This window comes from Hemicordylus capensis, chromosome 4 (genome assembly GCF_027244095.1).
Source record: "Hemicordylus capensis ecotype Gifberg chromosome 4, rHemCap1.1.pri, whole genome shotgun sequence".
Taxonomy (NCBI): domain Eukaryota; kingdom Metazoa; phylum Chordata; class Lepidosauria; order Squamata; family Cordylidae; genus Hemicordylus; species Hemicordylus capensis.
In genome coordinates this window covers 124506846-124532848 of record NC_069660.1, presented here as the reverse complement: position 1 = coordinate 124532848, position 26003 = coordinate 124506846, and the positions used below count along the sequence as shown (strand labels likewise).

The following is a 26003-nucleotide window of genomic DNA, read 5'->3' as shown; positions in this document are numbered from 1 at the left end:
CTGGGAGCAAGGCTTCCCCAAACTGTGGCCCTCCAGATGTTGCTGAACTACAACTACCAACATCCCTAGCCACAATTTAATGTGGCTGTGTATGCTGGGAGTTGTAGTTCAGCAACATCTGGAGGGCCGCAGTTTGGGGAAGCCTTTCCCAGTTCATTTACTCACACATCTTCTACAGCATGCAAGTCTTATCAGAAGTTCCAGCTCTGGGATCTCAAGAATTCTTGGCACCTTTCTGCTGTCAATCAGGTGCCACACCCTGTTGATTCCAGCAGGAACTGAGCAGAATTCTGGGACTTGTAGTTCTTAAGGAGCATGTCGCATAGAGAAGCGCTCGTCGTCCCTCATTCAGACTACAAACCTAGCCTTTCCTGTACAAGCACACTTCCTCTAGGAGTGGGAGCAATAGAGGGAGCAAGGCCTGGGCCAGCAACTCGCTGTACAAAATGTGTTTGTGCAAGACCACGTGTATGTACAGTCTGCAAGCTGGCTAACAATAATCAAATCATCAACAATTTACTATACCAAACACACATACACCCCAGGAATAAAGCCATGCATGTTGAGGCACACAGTGGAATGTGGCACACACAGTGCATGCAACACATACCCACTGCCAGTAGGGCAGAGATTGCAAACATTGGATCCTCAGATGTTGTTGAATTAGAACTCTCCATTATTCCCAGCCACAATGGCTGGCCCAAGGTTAGAAGCCCCTGTGCTAGAATATTGAAAAGCAGTATATGAGGAGGAGGAGGAGGAGGAGGGAGGAGTCATACATCTGTTGCTACCTACTTGATCCTGGAGCTCTGCAAGGCGTCTTGCTCTTTCCTCTTCAGAGTCAGAGGAGGCTTCACTGCTACTTTCACTAGAAATAGAAGCTGGGGTGATGGGATGCAACAGCGGTGTAAATGTAGCTGGTTCATCTGGAATTCTGGCAAACTGCATCTCAAAGACATCCTTAATAGAAGAAAAGTTAGCAGACTTTAAAACCTTCTCCACGACAAAGGTTTAGATTAGCAGTTCTAATAGGATTCTCACTCTAGGTAGATTATTGTGTGAAGGCACTTACCAGAGTGTATTCACACTGTGATTTCAGAAATGTCATTTTAACAGTCAATAACTCACCTGAAGTTTTCTTGCCATTACTACCACCTCATGGTCTGGAGAATTGTATCTGTAGCAATTTATAAACATTAGCCTAACATCAGCAGCAAATTCTTGTGTATCTTTATATTCATAGTTTTCCATTTTCTTCTGTTAAGAATAGAATGACAAGATTAAAACAGTAGTGACACATCAGATATTTCATTTAAGCAAACCATTTATTCCAATACCATAAATTTAGTATTTGGGGGATTGTAGGGCTAGCCTGCTACAACCAGAACTCCATAATCATGCTTAAACAAGTTGCTATAGGTATCCACAGTGGTTTGTTAACTAGAACCTGTTTATAGATCAAAATAAGAATATCTACCCAGGATATGCTTGATAACAATTTTCCAACATTCTCTATGGGTCTATACTTTACAGTTTTGTAGCCAACAAGGATTTATTTTTCAAGGCCTCCCCAAATCTACCTCTACTTTACTACATCATCTGTTGGGGGGTTGGGGGGAGGAGCAGCTTTTTTACACTCTAGTTACTTCTCCACAGTTCTGCAGCCACCTCCTCAATGGCCACTCCTTTACAAACTCAAATACTTCTGCTACAGGTGTAATTTAATTTTTTCAATTTCTCACACCTTGATGGTAGGTACTTACAGCCTGGAAGTTCCAGGTATAGTGTTTTGCATGGGTGAATTAGACTGCAGCAACCGCAATCACATCAGGGTACTGAACCCTGTAATAATAAATGCTAGTCCATATGGATTAGCAGGATCAACACAGAGAGAGGACAACTCATTGCCTATGTGCCAGACCAGCAACACTATCTCCAGTCCCTGCAATCCAACAGGAAGCTCCGATGTGCTTTGCAGTTTGACACTAGCATCATTTCTAGAAGCATACTTAATGGATCCCTTAAATCCTTCAATCTCCTTGGCCTCTCCCATTCTGCTCAAGCCCCTCTTCTGCCAGACCACTTTGTCACCTCTCCGTTCTCGTATTTGCCCAATTTCACATGCAACACTAAGGACTTTTAAGCCTCTCTCCCGTTGGTGCTTTGCATGCATAAAGTTCAGACATGCCTTTTTAAATGCACTTGTATCACATATTTTAAAAATATGTGAATAGTATTTGTACAGAATAGCATCTCTGGTCTTTATTAACAGGCTTGTCACAGTCTGAACAAGTATCACTCAACATAGGAACATAGGAAACTGCCATATACTGAGTCAGACCATTGGTCTATCTAGCTCAGTATTGTCTTCACAGACTAGCAGCGGCTTCTCCAAGGTTGCCGGCAGGAATCTCTCTCAGCCCTATCTTGGAGGGGCCAGGGAGGGAACTTGAAACCTTCTGCTCTTCCCAGAGCAGCTTCATCCCCTGAGGGGAGTATCTTACAGTGCTCACACATCAAGTCTCCCATTCAGATGCAACCAGGGCAGACCCTGCTTAGCTATGGGGACAAGTCATGCTTGCTATCACAAGACCAGCTCTCGGCATCTGCAGTACGACCATTGCCTTCATAGCCTAAATCTTCTGCATGGTCTCCAGTGAAACTGACAGTTTTGGGGAAAGAATCATCTGTTTTACCACCACAGGTTTTTTGTTTTGATTTGCATCCCCTTTTCAAAAGTCTTACATATATGCTCCAGCAGTGGTACACGTAGCAATACTTTAATGAGAAACAAGAACAACTTTGAGGAAGCCTGCATTAAATAGACCAGACTTTCCCTTCCCCATATCTGTGTTACCAGAGAGAGGAGATCATGAAGGAAGTGGGAATGGTAATCCAGTAATGCAGAAATGGGAGGGAATTCCACTCTGTTACTAAACAAGTGGCAGCCACCTAATGGTGCAGTGGGGAAATGGCTTGACTAGCAAGCCAGCGGTTGCCAGTTCAAATCATCGCTGGTATGTTTCCCAGACTATGGGAAACACCTATATTGGGCAGCAGCGATATAGGAAGATGCTGAAAGGCATTATCTCGTACTGCGTGGGAGATGGCAATGGTAAACCCCTCCTGTATTCTACCAAAGACAACCACGGGGCTCTGTGGTCACCAGGAGTTGACACCGACTTGACGACACACTTTACCTTTACTAAACATGTGATGACAGGATTTAGTCAGAGCTTAGGCACAGGGCACTATGGCCCAGCATCCAGTATAAACAAGCAGGAGTGTGTCTGTTCCTACACTACCTAGAGGGGCATGGTGTGTTGGGGGTTGTTAATTTTTACCCCCAGTAGGTAAAACAGCAGAGCACTAAGTAATTAGCACACACTCCAGTTACCGAGTAAGTAGCAGGGGATGGTTTAGTTGTTGCAGCTATTTAGAGAAAACACATGGAGTTCCTTGTAGAACTAAATACTAAGTATTTATTGGTTCAGTACATTTGGATAGGAAAGACCTAAACCTAATCTAAAGGACTACATAGTGGATAGGTAAGGAGGGAGAGAGATGGTTCCATCTGCTCTCTAGGAGGAAAGGAAGGATTGTGAATCAGCACTGGAAGTGTGGAAGAGTCTGATCAGGGATAATAGAGTAGAAACAGGTAGAACTATTAAGGAGACCATCACTCATTATCTCTACTCCCAATGCCCCTAGTGGTCATTAGGACAGTTGGTGCAAAAGGTCGATGCACTGGAACTCCATGTCCAGCATGGCAATCTCTCAAGTGGGCAAAGTATGACTTGTGAACAACAACCTGTATCAACTAAAGGAGGAGAAAATTCCTGAGCAACCATTAAATCAGATGCTGCCTGTTTCTTTGGCATGTGCAAATATCAGCTTTAGCTCATGCTACTCACTCTTTGGAAGAGTTCCCCACCATCTCCTCCATCTGAAGCCACCATCCCTTACAAATCCTTTTAGATGCTCCTACCCCCATTCCTAATTGCTATCCCCCCAATTTCTGTCCTAGCCCTGCAATATAGACTCCTTAAAGTGGAGTGAAACCTCCTAAGGTCACAGCCACCATCCTTCCATACAGCTGTCTTGCTTCTAGGTTGGCAACCGAGAGGTCAGAGGAAAGAGAAAGAGGTTTGGCCTAGGCGCGGCTGAAAACAGATTCCTGCCCTACAAGTATTATTCCATTCTGTAGTTGGCGCCTCTACTAGGGATGCTATATGTTGAAGTTGTGTGGTGTTTTTTTTAAGATAATGACTAGTAATCAACTGCTCTTACTAAACAACACTTACTCTAATAGTTCCAAGATCCATAGGATATTTAATAATGTCATGATAATCTTCAAGTCCCAAAGCTGTAACATCTACTGGGTTATAAAAAGGCCAAGCATATGCTGCATGCTGTTTTGAAAACATTTCCATAAGGATCTCATTACAGTATCTGAGTTGTTCTGTTAGTTTTACAGTTTTTATAGATTCAGGTGGTTGCTGGGAGTCCGGCAAGTCTCTCTTTGATAGAGACTCTTCACATTCTTCTCTAGAGGAGAGCTTTGCAATTTTGGGTTCATTGGGTGCTGGAGAAGATTCACTGCTTGCTGTGATGATTGCAGTAGTTGTATCAGCCTTTCTCTTCACTCCCTTTTCAATACAGAAACACAGGTTTTAACTAAAGGGGGAAGTGCAATATTTGAATCTGTGTTAGGAGACTTTAAGACAAGACTGCTACAAATCTAAGAATGGCAGTATGGCCAATATGCAATTGGGCTTTTTATTCAAACAATTCTTTTCAGATTTCAAGGTAGAGATCTTCTTTAAGAGTGAAATCTGAGTCCAGCACTCCTCCCCACACCGCCTAAGAGATGCATTTGGTGTAATATTTTTGCTAACTTAGAAGGGAGGTAGAGCAAAAAGTTCAAATTACTGTACAATTTTCCAATCCTTCAGTAGTTTTGAGGTCTTCTTCATAGAACTATTTGTATAGGAAATGCATGCCACTTGCTTAGTTGTTGCAAGCAATCCATATTATGTTCTCTCCTCCATACTTTTTGGGGAAAGCTTATTTTCCCAGCCAACTGCAGCATTGTGTAGCTGAGAATTTTTCCTTCCCATATCACCCCATCATTATGATTACTATCATTGAATGGAATGTGGTTGCATAAATTGTAATGGGCATCTATTGGCTGATGATGTACACAATTATGTGCCATTATTGGCATTCTTGAACATCTTGTTTTAAAGCAATCATTAGAGTGCAGTGATGTAGCCCAGAATGCTTATCTAGTCTATTCTTTAAAGTACCTAACCACCAGCAAAGCCACACACTCCCTCTGAAGCAATGTGCCTTCATTTGGTGACCCCTGGGCATCTACAGGACTTTTTCCTGATGGGGGCAAAGGCTACAATCCTATAACCACATACCTGGGAATAAGCCCTATTGAATTCAATCGGACTGGCTCTAAAATGAATTAAATCAATTTAGCTAAATTGTTCATTTCTATGGGAATTATTCCAGAATTTTAATGTTTAGAAGGCCTTTTCTCATCTTCATCATAGAGTTACTAATGGCTAACATAGCTATTTGTTTCAGTACACATAATATACACAGGCATACAAGTTATCGTCCCAGACAACCCTCATCTATTTAGGGACTGAAATATTCAGAAATAACTTACTTTTGTTGTCATTTCACTAGCTGGTATTATGTCTGAAGAAGTAGTCTCAGGTGAAGGCTCTGAGGCATTTTGCTGTGATGTTGGCATCATCATTTGAAACTGCTTAACTTTCTTAGCTGGTTTTGGCTGTTGGCTTTGTTTAACTTGCAAGATTCCCATATCAGGTTGCCTAGTGCCTGCAGAATGAAACCAGGGAAGAGCTCCAAATACTGCTTCACAAATGGTTCCACTTGTCCCTTGCAATTTAAAGCTTTTGGTTAACATGTCTGCCATATAATAGACTGAAATCCTTTAACGTAGGCTGACCAATACTTAAGACTCAACTAGTGAATTATTTTATTTATTATTTATTTAACATATTTTTATACTGCTCAAAACTTACATCTCTGGGCAGTTTCCAACAAAATAAAAACAGAAAGTAAAACATTAGTTAAAACAAAAAGTTTAGAACATTACAACAATTTACAATTTCTAAAACATATTTTTAAAAAGCATTAAAACCATTAAAACAATATTAATTAAAAGCCTGGGTGAACAGATACATCTTTAAAGACTTTTCAAAAGCTGTCAGAGATGGGGAGGCTCTTATTTCACTAGGGAGCGCATTCCAACGCCTCGGGGCAGCAGTGGAGAAGGCCCATCCCTGAGTGGCCACCAGACAAGCCAGTGGCAAATGCAGACGGACCTCTCCAGATGATCTCAGTGGGCGGTGGGGTTCATGACGAAGAAGGCGTTCTCTTAAATACCCAGGGCCCAAGCTGTTTAGGGCTTTATAGGTTATAACCAACCTTGAATTTTGCCCGGAAACATGTCGGCAGCCAGTGTAGCTCCTTCAATACAGGAGTTATATGGTCTTCCGAGATGACCCAGAGACCAACTTGGCTGCCGCATTCTGGACCAACTGCAGTTTCCGGAATACATACAAGGGCAGCCTCACATAGAGCACATTGCAGTAATCCAGCCTGGAGGTTACCAGCAGATGTACCACTTTTTGAGGTTGTTCATCTCAAGAAACGGACACAGCTGGCATATCAGTCAAAGCTGATAGAAGCCACTTTTGGCCACCGCCTCAATGTGGGAGAGGCTTGGATCAAGAAGCACTGCTAGACTGCGTAGCTGTTCCTTCTGGGGAAGCGTGACCCCCTCCAGAACAGACAGATCAAAATAGTTTCTCAAGTTCCGAGAGGCATTTAGGGAGGTTATGCCCTCTCCTGATGATGCTGACATGGAGAAATAGATTTGGGTGTCATCAGCATACTGATAACACCCTGCACCAAATCTCCTGATGATCTCTCCCAGTGGTTTCAAGTAGATGTTAAACAACATCGGAGACAATATGGAGCCCTGAGGCACACCATACAAGAGTTCAGATTTTGAAGAATGAAGAACAGCAGTCTCCAAGGGACACCATCTGGAACCTGCCCAAGAGGTAGGAGCGGAACCACCACAAAGCAGTGCCTCCAACTCCCAACCCCCTCAGATGCTCCAGAAGGATACTATGGTCGATAGTATCGAAAGCCACCGAGAGGTCCAAAAGGACCAACAGAATCACTCTTCATCTGTCCATTTCCAATTGGAGATCATCCATCAGGCTGACCAAGGCAGTCTCCACCTCATAGCCAGGCTGAAAGCCAGTTTGAAATGGGTCAAGATAATCAGTTTCCTCCAAGACTGTCTGGAGCTGGGAGGCCACGGCCCTCTCAATTACCTTGCCCAGCCATGGAAGGTTGGAGACAGGCCAGTAGTTCTCAACCACGAGGGATCCAAGGTAAGCTTCTTCAGAAGTGGTCTAATAATTGCCTCCTTAAGACAAGGAGGCATCCTACCTTCCCTCAGAGGAGCAACTATGGATGACAACCATACATAGTTGCAACAGTCTGCCAAGCTTCAGTCCATGCCTCCAACACAAGACTAGTGTTCTCCATATTTCCAGCACAGGTGACAGTAGGCACATCTCTTATTAAAGATCATTAGCAGCCCAACCCCTTAGCCCAATTATTGAAGGCTATGGCCAGCCATAGGATAAACAGAACCCTGCTAAGGTGTCTCTTGGTGCCCCTCATAGTTAGTTTAAGAGTTGCCACTCCCCGCCCCCCGAGTGTACTGAGTGCAGACAGTACACTCAACAAACAGCAAGCCATATGCTCAGCAACCCTTCACTTGGGTCATCCAAAACTTCCAACATAAACAATACCTGAACGAGAAAGCAATAAGCACGTCACACAAAAATTACTACATGAACACAACATGAGAATCCACCATTAAGGTACAATTGTATTAATGACATTACTAGGCATGTGCCCGAAACGTTTCGGAGGCCATTATGAAGGCCTCTGAAACGTTTCGGCACTTGGGGCGGTTTCGGCATTTCGGTGCCGGCGGGGGTAGCGCTTTAAGGGCGGGGGAGGGTGTACTCACCCCTCCCGCTGCATTTCCCCCGCCGGCGCGTTGTTTTTTTGAAGCCCCTTGGGGCGGCAGCGTTCCTCCCTGCCACCCCGTTTGCCCCGTTGGCCGGAAGCGGCCAGAAGTCGCGAGTGCGCCTGTTGCATGCACGCTCCCTTCTACCGTGTGCGCGCGCACACAACAGGCGCACGTGCACTCGCAACTTCCGGCTACTTCCGGCCGACGGGGCAAACAGGGTGGCAGGGAAGAACGCTGCCGCCCCGAGGGGCTTCAAAAAAACAACGCGCTGGCGGGGGAAATGCGGCGGGAGGGGTGAGTACACCCTCCCCCGCCCTTAAAGCGCTACCCCCACCGGCGCCAAATATTTCTGTGCACATCCCTAGACATTGCCATCATAATATCTATATTTTCTTGAAGAGGTTATGACCTTTGGTCATATAATACATTTTGATTGCTTTTACCATTTTTAGCAGTAAACTAGGTAAAGGTAAAGTGTGCTGTCAAGTCTGTTTCAACTACTGGCGCGCACAGAGCCCTATGATTCTCTTTGGTAGAATAGAGTTAAAGCTACATTTAGTTCTGAAAGAATTTTAAGAAAGTTTGTCAGCTAGAACAATTTGGGCTTTTGCCCAATTAACTGATGTATCTTAGAGGAATAGTTTCCTACTATTTTGGTTTTCCTAAAGATGTCAGCGTGTGCAGTATTCTTTATGCTAGCTGCAGTTTTACAAAATGCAATTCCTAACTCTTGACATCGACAGTCAATTGCTTACAGTTACTATATACTTTGTCCTAGCTATTTGCAAGCAGAAAGGCTTCTCTCCAGCATGTGATATTTTATTATAGTGTTTCAGTTAAATGCTATAGTACTTTCCAAGAATGTCAATCAAATATTTTCTTACCATCTGCTTTCCCCCCCTTTCTTTTGCCTTTATTGGCCACCATTATTTTCTCTTCTGCTGGCATCTGTGCTACTTTTTGGAAAAAGACTTTTTCTAGCTCTTGTGCCATGAAAACAATGTCATCACCAGCCTGCAAGATAAGCATGTTAGTCTTAACACAATAGTTGACTGCAGTGTTTACAATGCTAGAATGTATCCAGACTAAGATTTGTGTCACATTCAACTATCAGCCTGCAGGCAGAGACTGCCTTTCTTTTACTGTAAACCACTTAGCCTGCTTTTAGGAGCTTCACAAAGAAATATGTAGTTGAGTACATTTTTGTTTCTTGCTGTTCCAGTGCATTGCATTTATTTTTTTGTACATATACAGTCTGCCCTTTGCCAAACAAAGGCACAAGTTTTTCATTCTCCCCACCCATAGAAGAAGATGAGTGTGCGCATATGTGCATCCATATATATGCAGAGAAGTTTGAAGCAGACTGGTGAATTTGATGCAATTTCAATTACAGATTGTGTGTGGTGGGACAAGATACCAAAGGAGTGAGGTGTTGCTCCTGCCAGAAAGAATCGCCAGGAGGCTTTACAGACAGGTCTTCTACCCCAAATCTCCTTCGGGAGAGTGTGTGCGTTCACACACCAGCCAAACTTACCCCAAAGTCCCTTCGAGATCTTTGGACCCACTCCACACACAAGCTGGGCTTTGGCTTGTGAGTTCTAGCTTATCTTGAGATATTTCCGGGTTTTTAAAATGCTGGTTTTAAGCTACATTTTCTGAAAACGCCAGACCAAATAGGGGGAGGCACTGCTGTAGAATCATTAGCATGAATGCAGATGTAGCTCGTTAGTAATCTCCCCCCTGCACACTGACTAGAAGGAAAACACTATGTGAACTTGCATCAAAAGCAAACCCGAGAGCAGAGGGGAGGGGCTGCTACCCTCAATGTCGCAAGTGTAATTCGAAGTGGCTTCGCTCAACATTTACCCCACAGCATGAAGCCATGTGTGAATAACTCCCAGGAGCATGGCTTTTAGCTCGCTTCTTCTCTGGAATGGAGGATATGCATTCACATATTGGCCAGATTTACTCCAAAGTCCCTGAGAGCTATCCAGGATTACTCCAGAAACAATTCGGGTTTTCCATTGCATGTTAGAGCATAGCCCAGTTTATGTCTGGGGTCAAAAAACCAACCCAACCCACTTTTTGTTGGTGCTTTGGGGCAAATTTGAACGTACAATAAAGCCTTGCAGTAAACCCGCAGTAAAGCCTGCTGTCTGGAAATGCTTCGGGCAAATGAACAGAGTATAGGGGAATGGGTACCATTACAAAAAGAAAAGAGACTACAGCTAAAAGAAAGAGGGGAGGGATGATAGCCACAAAATGGATTTTCATGACACCTCTTTGATGAGATCTAAGTGGAGAAAGAAAGAAAAGAAAGAACAAATGAACAATGTACAGATGATTTCCTACGTCATGACAAGAGATATTCTGCTGGTATTAACTCCAAATCTCCCAAATAGTCCAACTTAGAAAAGACTCTGACTATTGCAGATTTTGATTATACACATACCTTGTTATACAGATAACAATTCGCAAACATAGTTTTAAAGTTTTCAATACATTCAGCAGCACATGTGTAATAGTTGTGTTCCAGACGCTTCTGAATTGTGCTCAAGTCCATTGGATTCTTAATAATATTGTAATAATCCTGTTGTGGAGAAGAAAAAGAGTCAAGCATGAGTGTATTGAGATTTAGAGATCACAGTTTGGTAGGACATAGACAACCCTTGTGGAGAGGGGAGAGTTGCCCAATTTAAAGAGGCAAAGCATTGAATTGAATTTTCAAACAAGAATAAAATGGCAGAAGTTTTACTGCTTATTTTATGACAGCAAATATATGCAGGAGAAAGCAAGTAGTTTTTTTGGGGGGGCGGGGTTGCTCCACATGGTTAGAGATCTTTTTTTAAAAATGATTTTTTGACATTATGTATTTTACAAAGATCTTTCCCAGTCGCGCCCCCACAACAGCCCCAAGCCTGGCCTTTCTTCCCTAAGCCACCCTTTGTGTGTTGCACTGGCTGGTGGGAGGTGAGGAAAGAAAGGAGAGATGGTGGGAAAGAGGAAGAGGGGTGAGAAGAAAAGCAGAAGGGGGGAGAAAAGAGGAGAAGGAATACACATCTTTGCAACAAGCAATGTGGGTAAATCAATCGGATTCTCATTTCAAGAATAAGTCACGGAAGTTGTCCCAGATTTCTGACCGTTTATCTGGTGTATTTACTTTTATGAGGGCCTATTTTTCATGTGCCACCAACTCAAGCAAGTCATGTACCCTGGCCTCAATCCTAGGGGGAGTGGGAGATTTCCGGTGCCGCAGTATTACTCTCTTGGCCACCAGTAAGCCTCTCCATAGCCATTGTTTAGAACTTGATTTTAGTCCTCAATCTGCTGGGATATATCAAAGTACTGTGTTCAGGTCACTCAGTGCTAGAGATGAGTCCATCACCAAATTAATATGTGTAGTAACCTCCCTCCACAAGCCTTGCACTGTGGGACAGTCCCAAAACATATGCATTAAGTATCAGTGAGGATTAATGCATCTCCAGCAATTACTATTAGAGGCCATATTTAAATAGCTTAAGATGTAGAGGGGTCCAATAGGCCCTGAAAATAATCTTCTATTGAATCAGGCACAATTGGAGATCCATTGAGCTACATTTAGCACTACCTAAGATCTCGTGCCATTGTTCTTAGGGACAAATGGAACATGGGAACTCACACAGAAAACAAGTAGTTCTACTTAAAACTAATAGAGTCTGCTTCTGTTTCTTTTTAACATAGTGACTCTTACCTTGGACCCCCTCCCACATGCTGTGAATAATTTGGTATCCAAAGGAACATGGGTATGTACAAAAGGGTGTTGCCTATATTTTAAGAGGTTGCTCTCTTGAAATATAGCAGATTGGCCAAACAAACAAAACAAAAAACCACTTATCAGGGTCCCCTAGGATTCCCTCTTTTATGCTGTGGATTTGATTTGTACAATCTGTAAATGCAAAAGTTATTAGAGCGGGAGCACAACATGGACACACAGGGATGCAGATCCATTTCTATTTTACTGAACTCTCTCTCTCTTTTATATATATATATATATATATATATATATATATATATAGAGAGAGAGAGAGAGAGAGAGAGAGAGAGAGAGAGAGAGAGAGAGAGAGAGAGAATGTGTGTAATTCTTGCAACAGCCCATACATTTGGCACATTGGGTGAGAGGAGCCATAACTGAGAAGATAAGTGGCTTACCCAAGATCAACTAGTGAGTTTATGGGGAAAGTGATTTGAATCCAGAAACCTCCTAGCTCATTCTCATGCTTAGCTGCCACAGTACATCAGCTCTTCCAGAAAAGACTTCCAGATAGAGCATTCTGCCTGACCCAACTTTAAAACAAAAACATTCTTCAAATAGCATTTGGAATTTAAGTAGGAGTGGCTTTCCCCAGACATGGTTAGCTCTTACAAATTGAGTGTTTTGTGCTCACAGCAAAGTAATCATAGGAGTACTGTAACTATAATTCAGTATGCTTCCACTCAACCCACTTTTGGATTGCTTATAGCAGCACTCTGAGTGTCCATTGGTACCCAGGTCAAAAATGTTTATATGGTTTTTCTGCAAATATATTTGAACCCAGACTAGGAATGTGAAGAACTGGTTAGTTCACCATGAACCACGCTGGTTCAAGTGGTTCGATTGGGAACAGCTTCAAACCGGTTTGAGCTGGTTCATTGAACTGACCAGCCTAGCCGATCAGTTCAACCAAAGCAGTTCGCATACCTGCGGGTCGGTCCAAATCTGATTTGAATTCTGACTGAACCACACCACCTGGTCCATGCACACCCCTAATTCAATCTATTAGTCCAGATTATAGAGAGTAGAGGGGTACATGGAAACAACAGCTTCCTAAGTAAACCACAGCAGGCGGTGTGGGGGTGGGGAGTTGTCATTCAAGCCAAGGTTGATCCCAAGCTCCTTCCTTTGTATTAAATACAGTATAAGTGGCTGCCTTAGAAATGTGAAGAGGCAGAATTGACCCAAGGCTAGCTCTCTATTTTGTAGCTGCATTGAGTGAACGACCTCTAATATTAACCTCAAGTGACAGTTTCTCTCAAGATCCAGCACCAGAAATGCAAGGCGACAGTCACTTTGAAAGCACTTTTGGACAAAACTGACCATTTGAGTTTGTCAAGAAAAATGAAAAAATGTCTGAGGGTTTAGCCTTCACCGAGTATATGCAAAGCTCTAGAATGATTTTTGAGGGGAAAGGCCTTCAGACTCAGCATGCATATTACAACCTATTTAAGAAACTGACAGAATATTGATAAGTGCCAATAAGAATTATTATTACAGCAGCAATCTTTTAGCAGTTTAATTGGTATATCAGTCAAATGAAACTTTAGTTGACTAATTGATGGGGGCCAATTTTAATCGACAAGGACAAATATTAAGCAGTACAAAAGAGTTAAGGGTACCCTTGTTCAAGATCAAGATTTACTGTCTTCTACCCAATCAATGCAGTGTGAAGAATTTTTAGTAGATCAATTAATCCAGATTTAGTTACAATACAAAACAAAGTGAAAAGGGTATGACCAGGTAGAATAGCTTTAAGGAACTGAAATTGACTACTTAACTTGGAGTCGATCTTTCTACAAAAAGCACCCGTCCAGCAGTCAACCAGTGTATTTTGTATTTTGCTATATGGTTCATGAACACACACACTCAGACCTGGGCCAGCCCTACGCTGATCTGTAGCTCAGTCTAGCCATATCTCTATTGCCTTGTATACACATGTGCCCCTTAGGGCCAAATGAAGTGTAATGTGGAAGAGGCGGGAATGCACCTCCCAGCCAGGGCTGGTCCACCAATGAGTCACAATGAGGCAGGTGATTGGACAAAATGGAGGCCCCTCCAGCTGTTGCCACCCCACTGTGCCCTCTTTCAACTTGCCTATTCTGCTGCTACTAATCACCCCATCTTTTGAAAAGGCAAGGGGTGAAGAATAGAACAGCAGGAAGTGAGAGCCCACACTTCCTGTTGCTTCATTGCCTGCCCCCACCTTTTCAGAAGGCAGGGAAATCAGTAATCAAGGAGTGGTGGTGCTTCCACCATCACAAGGTAAGAAGGAAGTGTAGGAGAAAGAGGTCCAAGTGCAGGGGTAGCAGGGGAAGAGAGATCCATCTGGGTAGGGAGGAAAGGGAAATTTGCAGCACATTCTACAAGCAATGGGTTCCTGCTGCTACTATGTGTAAATTCATTTTGTGCCATGAGGATGGGGGTGATGGCTTATCAAACTGCTTCACGTGCAAGCATGTTAGACCCTAGCCAGATCCTAGTCCCCCCCCCTTTCTTTTCTATAGTCAGCTGGGTGGGAGAGGGGCATGTTCAGTTTCAAACATGGCCACAATAGGGGGTACTGTGCTTTGGCCTCAATCCAAACCACTACCCTGAAGCTGCTTTTAGCGGAGGAGTTAGAACGCTGATTAAGCATTGTTCCTGTACATAGGAAACAAAGGAAGCTGCCTTATACAGAGTCTGACCACCGCCATCTAGCTCAGTATTTATACTGGCAGCAGCTCTCCAAGGTTTCATGCAGGAGGCTACCCCAGCCCTACCCTGAGATGTCAGGGACTGAACCCCAACCGTCTGCAGGCAGAGCAGATGTTCTGTCACTGAACTATGGCCCCATGCCTTACGGCCCGTAAGTTTCCCCCTTCACTGCTAATAGCATCTTCAGCGGGGTGGGTTTGAATTGAGTCTTTGGCACATGGGGGAAGAATTAGACTTCACTTCCCACAGCACCACAATCCATATCAAGCTCCTATGTGCTGCTTTAAGCAAAATAAAAAGATGTTGAGAGCTCCATTCACACATCTCCTGCATGACATTTAGTTTGACCCTAAGCGGAAATGCGTACACAAGCTCTTAGGATTCCCTCCTGTGACTGGATTAAGCCACGAGTCACCAGAGGACTGACTGATTAAGTGCCGTCAAGTTGGTGTCGACTCTTAGCGACCACGTAGATAGATTCTCTTCAGGATGATCTGTCTTCAATTTGGCCTTTAAGGTATCTCAGTGGTGCATTCATTGCTGTCATAATTGAGTCCATCCACATTGCTGCTGGACATCCTCCTCTTCTCCTTCCTTCAACTTTTTCCAGCATTATGGACTTCTCAAGGGAGCTGGGTCTTCACATACTGTGTCCAAAATATGATAGTTTAAGCCTGGTCATTTGTGCCTCAAATGAAAATTCTGGATTGATCTGTCCTATGATCCATTTGTTGGTTTTCATGGCTGTCCATGGTATCCTCAAAAGTTTTCTACAGCACTGAAGTTGAAAAGCGTCAATACTTTTTCTGTCTTACTTCTTCAAAGTCCAGCTTTTGCATCCATAGAGTGTCACGGGAAAAACCATGGTCTGAACTATTCTAATCTTTGTAGGTACAGACACGTCATGGCATCTAAATATCCTTTCCAAGGCTTTCATTGCAGCCCTACCAAGTGCTAGTCTGCGGCGTATTTCTTGACTGCTGGCTCCTTTACTGCTGATGGTCGATCCTAAAAGGCAGAAGCTATCCACCACTTCAATGTCTTCATTGCCAATTTTGAGGCTGGTTGCTGTACCCATTGTCATTAGTTTAGTCTGCTGAGAGTACACTTGCGGCGGACTGGCCTAATTCCCGAGTTCTTATCGGCTGTTCCTCAGCCAATTTGGTGTTTAGCAGTAAGCAATAAGCTTACCTCTTTAGGAATAGCTCCTGAACAGCTCTTAGAGTTGGGCCAGGCAATGCTAAAAGAGCAGTGAGACAACGGCTGGTAGATATTGAGCTGCAAAATAACTGGGCATCTCTACCAGAGTTTTATAAAGGAATAAGATCTGAGATGACTCTCTCACCTGCTAACTATCTGTCCTCCATTGCCGTTAGTACATTCTGATGGGCATTTACAAGAGCTAGGTTTAACTCCTTCCCTTCAGAGTTATTAGTAGGGAGATACCAGGGTATCCCTGTAGAAGAACGCTGTTATAGCTGTGGAACTGGAGTAGTAGAAACCATCGACCACATTTTATTGCATTGTAAACTACATCTAAACCCAAGGACATGCTTTATTTTTCCTTTGATGTAGACTGTCAAACCAGTGGGATGAATATCTTGTTAAATTTTTACTTTCAGATGAGGCTGCCTCAGTTTCTAACTCTGTAGCTTTGTTATATTGCTTCCAGGATGTATGTAGGGTAACTGTTTTTAGGATGTTAATGTATTGTTGTATAGATGTAATTGTATCCACAGATGGTATATGTTTTCTGTTTTGGTCTAAGACCATAAATAAAATTTGAACTTGAACTCTTCATTGTGAATTCTGAGGCTGATTGCTGTACCCTGTACCCATTGTCATTAGTTTAGTCTTTACATTTAGTCATAGTCCCATTTTTTCACTGTGCTCCTTGACTTTCATTACTAGGGCTTGCAGATCATCCACATTCTCAGCTATCACAGTGGTGTCATCAGCGTAGCATAGGTTATTGATGTTTCTTCCTCCAACTTTAAAACCACGCTCTTCTTCCAGTCCAGCTTCTCTCAGTATATGTTCAGCATATAAACTGAATAAAGAAGGAGAAAGTATAAAGTCTTGTCTTACTCCTTTGCCTATCTGGAATCAGTCCGTTTCACATGTTCCGTCTGGACTGTGGCTTCCTGTCCTGTGTATAGGTTTCTCATAAGAACAATGAGGTGTTCTGGGACACCAGTTTTTTTAAGGATAATCCACAACTTGACAGGGTCGACGCAATCAAAGGCTTTTCTGTAGTCAATAAAGCACATATTTACTTCTTTAGGTAATAGAGGACTAGCTCAGGTCTAATCTTTTGTTTGCATATTCAGTACTATATAGCAAGATGCTGGATACTGGCTGGCTGATGGATGGGTGTGGAAAATCTTTTGCCATCGTTTTGCAAAAAACTCTGCTCCAGGATGTTTCCACATGGTGTCTGTTTCAGTTCCTTAAGGTTAAGTTTGCACATATCTCTTTATCATGTAATATTTGCAGCCACTTCTATCACCACTACTGCCATTTGGCAGCAGCTCAAAGAAGTAGCTCAGCAATAGCTCAAATTCTCCTTGACACACTGGATTTGAAAAGGATGAGGGGGACAGAATGAAAGAGGAAATGTGGAGGAGGGGGATGAGCAGACACTCTAGCCCACCACTCCCCTCCCCTCCATCCTTCCTCTTGCTCAGTCCTCCTCCTCAGTTTCAAATTCAGTATGGCAATCAGCTCTTCACACTGCCTCTTAAGTGGTAGCAGAAGGCAGGAGGGGTAGTGGCATTTGGCATTCCACCTCACATGGCCCAAAATCCTGGGCCACTTCTGTGTACTAACAAAAACAGAATTCTTCAGTGGAAACCAGTTCCAAGCTGAGTGGATACAAGTGATGTGCAAACTTGTGTGAATCAACCTTAAGCAAATTGTTAAGGAACAGTGCCTGCTTGGCCATGTTCACAAGTTCAGTTATTTCAACAAGTCCTTTGTACTATTGAGCCTTCCTCCTGCATTTGACGTATCTGTAGTGAATAGGCCAGCTTTGGGCACGTGTGACCAGGCTCAGATAACACTGAACCATGTTTTATATTACTGGTACATGCCTCAGGCTCATGCATTCCCCTTTCCTTTTCCACATGACTGGAGAAAGTTTGCTGCTTCCATTCCTGGTTTAACACAAAACAGGATTGTTCATTGTGTATGTGCTCATCTAATCCCCAACCATAGTTTAACTGTGAGGAGAGTCTCACGATCAGCGAGACTCGCCAAAATGAGGTCTGCAGGGAGTGCGGCAATACATGAGCAAATAGACAGGGTTATCGGAGTGCTCATTCTGCTAACCTCGTCTAAGGGGAAGGCTCTGTAAGCGGGTTACCCACTTTGAGGACACTGGCTGGGCTTGCCTGTGAGCCCAGTGGTTCTCATGCTCTCCAAAAAGCAGGCTAGGCTCCCTTATCCCACTTTTTGGCAATCGTGAGAATTGCCTCATAGTTTTCTTCTAACTGTAGTTTAACAAACCAGGATCTGATGCTGGTTTGACATCCTGGTTTATTTACAAGCTGTAGTTAGAACAAACCATGGTTTCTCAGATTCATATACAAACTAGGAACAAAAACAGTTGGCTTTGTCCCCTTGCAAACAAAGGGGAATTGCAGAAGCCCAGTGCTTATTTTAGTAGTGTTAAGCCATGATTTAGCATTGCATCTGAACCCAGCCAATCTCTGTTTTTGAGATAAGGGCTGCATTGTAGAGACTTGACGCTCTTGGGTAGAGAGGTTGGACAGGATAGGCCGCAAGCTTAAAATTGGTACATTAGACAATGAAAGTTGTGGTTGTTTAATCATTAAGGGTAAATATGAGTCAGTGAGGCTGAAAATTGGGGGCACTTTTTGTTTATCTTGGTTTTACTGTAGTAGGGAATGAAAGGGAAAATATTAAAGATGGTCTTATTTGAACAAAGTAGCATTTAATCTGATTATTTAGCTGCGTCATCTCACACTTGTATCAAAAAATGCCTATATTAAAATGTGCTTTGGCTTAATTAAATAGTTAAAAAGCAGGGCAGAAGTGTTTTAATTGGCAACAATCCTAGAGAAAGAATGGGAACATGCATTTCAATACATAATAGGTAAGAGCATGTTTGTTATTAATGTTATGGACCTTATCAAGAACAAGGGACATGGGAAAGTACTGAATATGTGCCCTGTTAATAAATTATACAGGAAAACCTGATATGATTTGTGTTGGTTTATGTGATTACAGCCATTAAAAAAAAGTGTCAGATTTTTATATCAGTTGGCGATCTGCCAGTATGCTTGTATTACAGAAGTTTCTTCATATTTACATATAAAGACACATCTTTGTTGTTGTTTTCTAACTTTTAAGATTTTCATGGAAGAAAATCACAATAGGTTCTTACTGGAAGCTTCAAACCTGCAGCATCTACAGGCTGATGAAATGGCCAGGAAAAGTTATGCCGCCACATTGCTTTCATGACCACCCTCTGCAAGTATTGAAGCTGATTGGTTAAACAGCCAGTTCCTCGAGTATTGATATATTTTGGCGGGAGAGGATTGACGATTATCATCTGCTGTTGATTTGGGGCAGTCATCTTTTCTGTAGTGGCCTGCAATGTCTTCATCAGAGAATCTGTAAAGAAAAGATGTGTGTAATTAGTCCATTGATTCATTGCTTAGTTTATACTCTATGCAGACAATGGGTTAAGAGTGTTGAAAGTGGTTATAAAGCGGTATTGAACTGGCAGATATTTCTTTTGACTCACCTCAGGTCAAACAAGGTTTCGGAACCAATACATAAAGCTGTTTACCAGAGGCAAATTTGGGATAAGGGCACACATCATGAGCAGCAGGCCCTCTTTCAAACCAGCTTCAGGTTTCTGGAAAGTTTTTTTTTCTTTCCAGCCTGAAGATGCCAGAAACATACACTGAAAAACAAGGAAAACCACCTACACTTACAACACTAACTGCAAGCTCAGCAAGATGTTAGAGTTAGGTTAATATGTAATTAATTCATGTTAAATGAGCAGGACACTTCTGGGAAATACAAAAACATCAGCAGACATGGGTTGTCAACAGCAGCTAGAGGAAGGTCTGCCTATTAGAAGGAAGCTCTAATTAAGTTATATCATGTGCTATATCAGTCTTTTGCAAGGTGTGAAAAAAGTCATTTAATACACCCCCTTAATCATTCAGAGTAGCCAATTTCTCACTATTCTTCTAGGTTTTTCAACAGTCTTCCCAACTGCCATAGAATCTTCCATTCTAGGCTGGTGATCAGGCTCTAAGAGTTGTCATTTTATCTACTCTTCCCAAAAACATCTCTGCCTTCTCAGATTCGTCACAAAAGATGCTGTCTTTCAGGCTTCCTATTAAACAGAAAAAGTGACTTTTGCACACATGAGCAAAAACTATTTAAACTCATTATGGCCCAGAGGAACATAGGAACATAGGAAGCTGCCATATACTGAGTCAGACCATTGGTCTATCTAGCTCGGTATTGTCTTCACAGATTGGCAGCGGCTCCCCCAAGGTTGCAGGCAGGAATCTCTCTCAGCCCAATCTTGGAGAAGCCAGGGAGGGAACTTGAAACTTTCTACTATTCCCAAAGAGGCTCCACCCAGTGAGGGGAATATCTTACAGAGGTAACATTTCTAGTCTCCCTTTTACATGAAACCAAAGCAGAACCTGCTTAGCTAAGGGAACAAGTCATGCTTGCTACCACAAGACCAGCATGCCATGATGGACCTTGGCATCAATCCATAGTGGAGCAGATTCTTTTGGCAGTCACCCTGTTTACCAGCTGTCTATACTACTTTCTAAATATGTTTTAGAAAATTCTATTAGGGCACCTTGAACACCTGGCACACTTAAGAGGCTGATACATGGTCTATTCACAAGAACCATGGTAGAGGCCTAGTTGTTAAAAGTTAGTAAGTTCAGCAGCTTCCCAGATAAGTGTGTATAGTGCACAATTAGAAGCCACCCTGAAGGTTCAGTTCTCTTGATCTAGAGGCCGAATCGCCTATAGCCTATAATATAGTATTGTTACATGTGTATATGTACAGCCATAATCTGCTTTTGAGCAGTGCTACTGGGTTCTTTTAGAGGAGAGATCACCATAGACTTAAGGAGTCTTGGTAGTATTTGGTTTATTTACACACATTCAAGTGGAGCATTAGGAGTACAAGTTATGCAATATGTATATAAGTCAGCAACAGATTACGTCTGATCTTCAGAAAAAACACCCTGTACCCTAAGGTGCTTTCTATCACGTTTCCCCCACCATCTCCACATCCTTGGCAAGGGGAGGGTTGGGGAGAAGAATGAGTCACCTTTTTGGCTTCCCTCATTCTCAGAGATCTCTGAAGAACCATCTCCCCACCATTAACTTTGTTAAGCAACATGAATTGGTCTTCCTCTCAGCCTTTAAGGAATATTTACATTCATTTGTCAGATCTCAGATCTGACTAGGCATTGCCTCAAAGCAGTTATCAGACTTGGGTCCCCAGCCACCTTAGTCCATTGTGACTAGGGATTATGGGAATCTTTGTTCAACAACATCTGGGGCCCCAAGTATGAAAAGCTCTGCCTTAGAGCAAAACCCTACAGCCAGGGTCACTCTCTGCAAGAGACTCCAGGGGTAATGCAGTTTCTTACGACCAGAATGACAGGCAATAGCTATAGCTTCTTAGTCAGCTTGCTCCTATGTATTTTTTCTCCCAACCATACAATCTGGCAGATATGCAATCACAGTGCAGTTCTGCACTGGGAATTACACAGCTTGTTGTCCCCATTTCATTGATTAATTATCTCCTACTTTTCCTTTCTGAAGGAAATCCAAAGCAGTTACCAACACTCAAAGATACAAATGCTTGTTGTTATATTTTGTACAGCACTTGAAATCCCTACAATAAACCTTAAGGCAAGTAAATATTATTCCAATATTAAATCTAAAGTTGAGTAGCTTGCCAAAGACCACTTGTGAGTTCGCAGAGGTGAGAGTTTAACCAAAGACTTCCAGACTCTTAGCTTCAACATAATTATCAGTATAATCAAGATAGAGAGGCTATTCTCATGACCAGCAAAAATCAGGCTAGGAGAGCCGAGCCTGATTTTTGCTGGTCGTGCAAACCACCACTCGCAGGCGAGCCCGGTGGTTTACAAGCAGGTAACCTGCTTACAGAGCCCTCCCCCAGCCCAGGTTAGCGGAGCAAGCGCTCTGCTAATCCGGGCTTTCGGATCATGCTGTGGCAACTCACGAGGAGACCCCCGACCGGGAGGCTAAAAAGCAGCCTCCTATCTCGGGGGTCTCTCCAGCATGCTCTGTGTGCTTGCACAGAGCATGCTGGAACTTCCGGGGGTCGTGCAGCCCCTGACCCCCACAATCCCCACTGGCTCCATGACGGAGCCAGCAGTCGTGTGGACGGCCAATTCGGCTGCCCAGGGCTGCAGCAGGGATCGTCTGCGGGGAAAGTGGGCTAAGCCTGCTCTCCTCGCAAACGCTGTTATGGCGGGTCTCACCAGTCATGAGACCCTCCTCATTGTATATCACAGACTGAAAGCCAAGTTCAAATAAAGCAGTGTCAATACAGATCTATTGCATTCATACAGAACTGAACAACAATTCCACTCAGCAATAAAATTCATTTCTATTACAACAGTTTCTTCCAAGGCCTCTTCATAAAATCTTTGAGAATATATAGCCACTCGAAAGGTTAGCATGGTTCCCAAGTTTTTTAAGTACCCACTTACAAGCAGCATAGAATTATTTGTCAAGAAGCTTAAGTGTTCAGCCTAACAATGCAATACTGTACATGTGCCAGATTATGCTATTAGCAATGTGCCCAACAAGATGATGTATAAACCACAGCAAAGACCATAATGCATAGTTTAATCCCAGCTAGCTGACAAGACACTATGTTTTCCATAACACCATAGATTCATCAGTGCTTGCTGCAATAAACACTGGTAAGTGTGAAAGGGAAGTGCACACATTGGCTGCAAGTTCCTAACATGTGGCCAATCATGGGCTCCAGAGCACATGCCCACTTCTTGTGAATACACATAATCCCTTTGGGGTTTGTGTTTATCACAGCAAATGCCAGTGCAGAGTTCAAATTATGGGGGGGGGGGAATCCCCCACTTAGCTACTATTTTTAGAAGGGGGGAGCATGATTTAGTTAAAGGTGAGGGGAAAGTCAGGGGTGGAGCTTATGAATTGTATTAGTATAGGGCTGTGCAACTTCAGCCCTCCAGATGTTGTTGGACTACAACTCCCATCATCTCTATTGGCCACTGTTGCTGGGGATGATGACAGATGAAGTTGCACAGCCTTGCCTAAGGCCTCCTTACCATAACTTGGCCTCTGTGCAGCCAGTGTACCCATGGTGCTGGTGAGAAATGTGAAGCAGGCTCACATTTGCCTTAGCGGGTATAAGATTTGAAAATAGCCCCAATCAAAAGCAACTTCCAACTTTTCAACAAAACTGAGTTTTTGTCGACTATTGAACACCATCAGTCATTTGGCTATGGATCCAAAGCCTGCCCTGAGCCAATCACTCAGCAGGAATAAGAAGAGACACAAAGTGCTATGGGGAAAAATTGAGCTTGTAATTAAGTGAGGATTAAGAGGTTCTAAGCAACTTAATAGAATTTAAATGAAAGCAACTTTTAATTAAGGCACTAACACACCAGGGAGATATAGGTTAAATGCAGCTATTGCAACACGCACACAAGGAGCCACCATAGACTTCAGCTGGGATCTGCAAGCAGTTTTGTTAGGAGGGAACAATGTTGGTTGCACACAATAAGGCTATGGATGCTACAAACACTGGCTCTTGGGCCCATCATAAAACACGAAATCCCAAAGAGCTTTATAGCACAATCCTATGCAGGGTTACTCAGAAGTCAAGTCCCACTGAGTTCACCAAGACTTATTTCCAAGCAAGTGTACACAGGAATACAGCCTTCATACTAGGGTTGCCAACTAGGGACTTTTATAGAGGACATGCAACTATTTGGAAGGAGGAGTACAATTTTTTTTTGCATGTGTTGGGGTGTCCAAAGTTCTAGGGAGCAACGGGAACATTTTGTTCACTGAGAACACTTTGCTCTCATGAGCAGCTTCTCTTCTTCAGTCTCCTTCCCCTTCCTCCTGACCACCCATCCAATGCGGAAGTTGGAGGGGAGGTTCTGCTTCAGTGGCAGGTTGCAGAGCCACATGATGCTGGAGCATGGGTAGGTGGGCCTGAGAGGTACAGCTTGCTTCCTTCATGTGGTGGCAGTGAGAAGTTAGCAGTTATCTCACTATTCAGATAGTGGTTGCCCCCGCTGATTAAAAAGGCACTTTTTGAAGTGGTGAATCTCTTCTACTTGTCATAGGCAGAGCAACTGGCCCTATCCAACCCCAGCACAGCATTCCTTCAATGGCTGATGCTGGTGTTTCCACAGAATTTCTTTTTAGATTGTGAATCCTTAAGGAACATCTTATTTAGTTTTCTTTAAAAACCACAGTGAAACCTTCTGTTGAAAAGCAGTATATAGATGTTTGTAGTGACAGGGAACAGGCAAGCAAGTGGGAGACTGTGCATGGACCACTGTGCCAGCACGAAAAGAGGCTGGCTTGATAACTAGCTGGCTGCCCTGCCTGCCTCAAGCCAAGAGGTGAAGTTGCTGGCCTGGCTTGGTGACCTGTGGGGGTGGAAGACAGAGGACTGTGTGTGTGGTAAACCTACTCAGAAGTTGAACTTACAGTTCAGAAGCAGGGGCCTTGAGAACTCAGCACCTAGACAGCAGACATACAGCTCATGGTGTCATCAGCTTCACAGCAGTGAGCTGTATTTATTCTCAAATTATCCCATTTTTATTCAAAGATATACTTATACTATCATTAAAATATGCAGATTTTATGCAAAATGGAGACTTTTTGGAGAAAATTGTCCCCTTTCCATACTTTTGGTGATGGATATCTACTTTTTTTGCCACCTGGACCTGGCAACCCTACTTCATACAGTGATCTGCCTCATTGTCAAGTAGTGGAAATATTAAGTACATTTGTGCTTAGCTGAAAATTGTGTTTCCCCCCCCATTGAGTTCAGTGCAGCTTCCTCTTATGCACATATAGCCCTGTACTCTGTTCCCCATTTATGCAAAACTTGCCAAGGATCCCATAGCCCTCTGATTGTTTCCAATGCCATTCCATAATCAAAATGCTTTTCTTTCATTAAGAACTTATTCTCAGCAGTGGACCCTATGGTTTAAAGGCAATTACTACAACTCCTACACAATCATCATTTCTGATACTCAATGCCACCAAGAAGCAAATATCACAAACACTCTAATTTGTTCAGTAGCCCCAATATGGAGATTATTTTGTACTACCTCATCACAATTATGCTGTTCAGAGATGCTGAACTAAAAACAGCAAAATAGCTTTTTACCATTGGGCAAGACCATGTTGCAATACCATTTGATTTGTTCCTTATAGAGGAAAGAAGATAAACACAATAGAAAACAGAGCTCTCCTATTAGACTGCTACTACCACAAAGATTTACCTTTATAGGTCAGGCAGGATTCTGACACAAAGCAAGTTAGAAAGTTTATCTTTGCTTTTTTCACTAGGAGAGTGCTTCCAAAATCTAGCAATATATAATTTCATAATGACAGCAGCTGCCCATGTTTTCCACCCCTTTATTTATACCTAGCTCCACCCACTTACCAGACTGCTTAAAAAAGACAATAGAAAAATTGATTAATTTGTTTTACTTAGGTAGATAAGGGCTGTGTGTGTATCTATTTTCTATTGTCAAGCAATTGAGTGAATAGCAAAAGCAAATAGAAAGATCAAAGATTCCACATTAACCAGTATATGCTTCTGTATACAATTTGGAGTTCCACTGATTTACATTAAATAAATGAAAGGAAAAGTGTTTGTTCCTGATCTTACCACCCTAATGTAGATTATCTTTACTCCACTGTGCAGTCCAATCCAATGTCTGTTTACATGGCATACCTGCCAATATGTCCCTATTTTCCCATTCAGGGAAAATAGAGACATGTTGGCAGGTATGACATGAAAGTTAGACACACTGGGTTCAATGGAACTGACTCTCAAGTGTGCACAGAACTGCAGTGCAGAGTTACGTTGAAGTCACGAAAACAGAGTAAGTCCTAAGTATTTGTAGGATATCATTTGAACATTTTTGCCCTGTAATGATACACTACAAAAGCTATACTAACGTCTTTGTAGAATTGGCGCCTAGGGTTTTGGGAGTGTTTGTTTTGTTTGTTTGTTTGTTTGTTTGTTTGTTTGTTTGTTTGTTTGTTTTGGAAGCCTGCTGACCATTCATATTAGGAACAGGTTCTTATCAATGTGACTGCAGGTTAGACGGCTCAAATAATCAT

At 42.8% G+C, this 26003-nt stretch overlaps 1 protein-coding gene across 3 annotated transcripts in view; it reads right to left on the bottom strand.

The window, feature by feature from the left end:
• BRDT (bromodomain testis associated) overlaps positions 1 to 26003 on the bottom strand; it is a 93727-nt gene that overhangs the window by 41140 nt on the left and 26584 nt on the right. Inside the window, exons 1-8 of one of the 3 annotated variants that reach the window (XM_053248952.1) lie at positions 25154 to 25283; positions 19000 to 19229; positions 10557 to 10694; positions 8989 to 9118; positions 5684 to 5859; positions 4305 to 4649; positions 1129 to 1257; positions 796 to 960 (exon numbers count right to left, since the gene is read on the bottom strand). In XM_053248952.1, the coding sequence (XP_053104927.1) occupies positions 796 to 960; positions 1129 to 1257; positions 4305 to 4649; positions 5684 to 5859; positions 8989 to 9118; positions 10557 to 10694; positions 19000 to 19221 (1305 nt within the window). In that variant the 5' untranslated portion in view covers positions 19222 to 19229; positions 25154 to 25283. Of the gene's footprint in view, positions 1 to 795; positions 961 to 1128; positions 1258 to 4304; positions 4650 to 5683; positions 5860 to 8988; positions 9119 to 10556; positions 10695 to 18999; positions 19230 to 19362; positions 19778 to 25153; positions 25284 to 26003 lie in introns of those variants that run through there. The other 2 variants (XM_053248954.1, XM_053248953.1) reach the window with 2 other exon arrangements.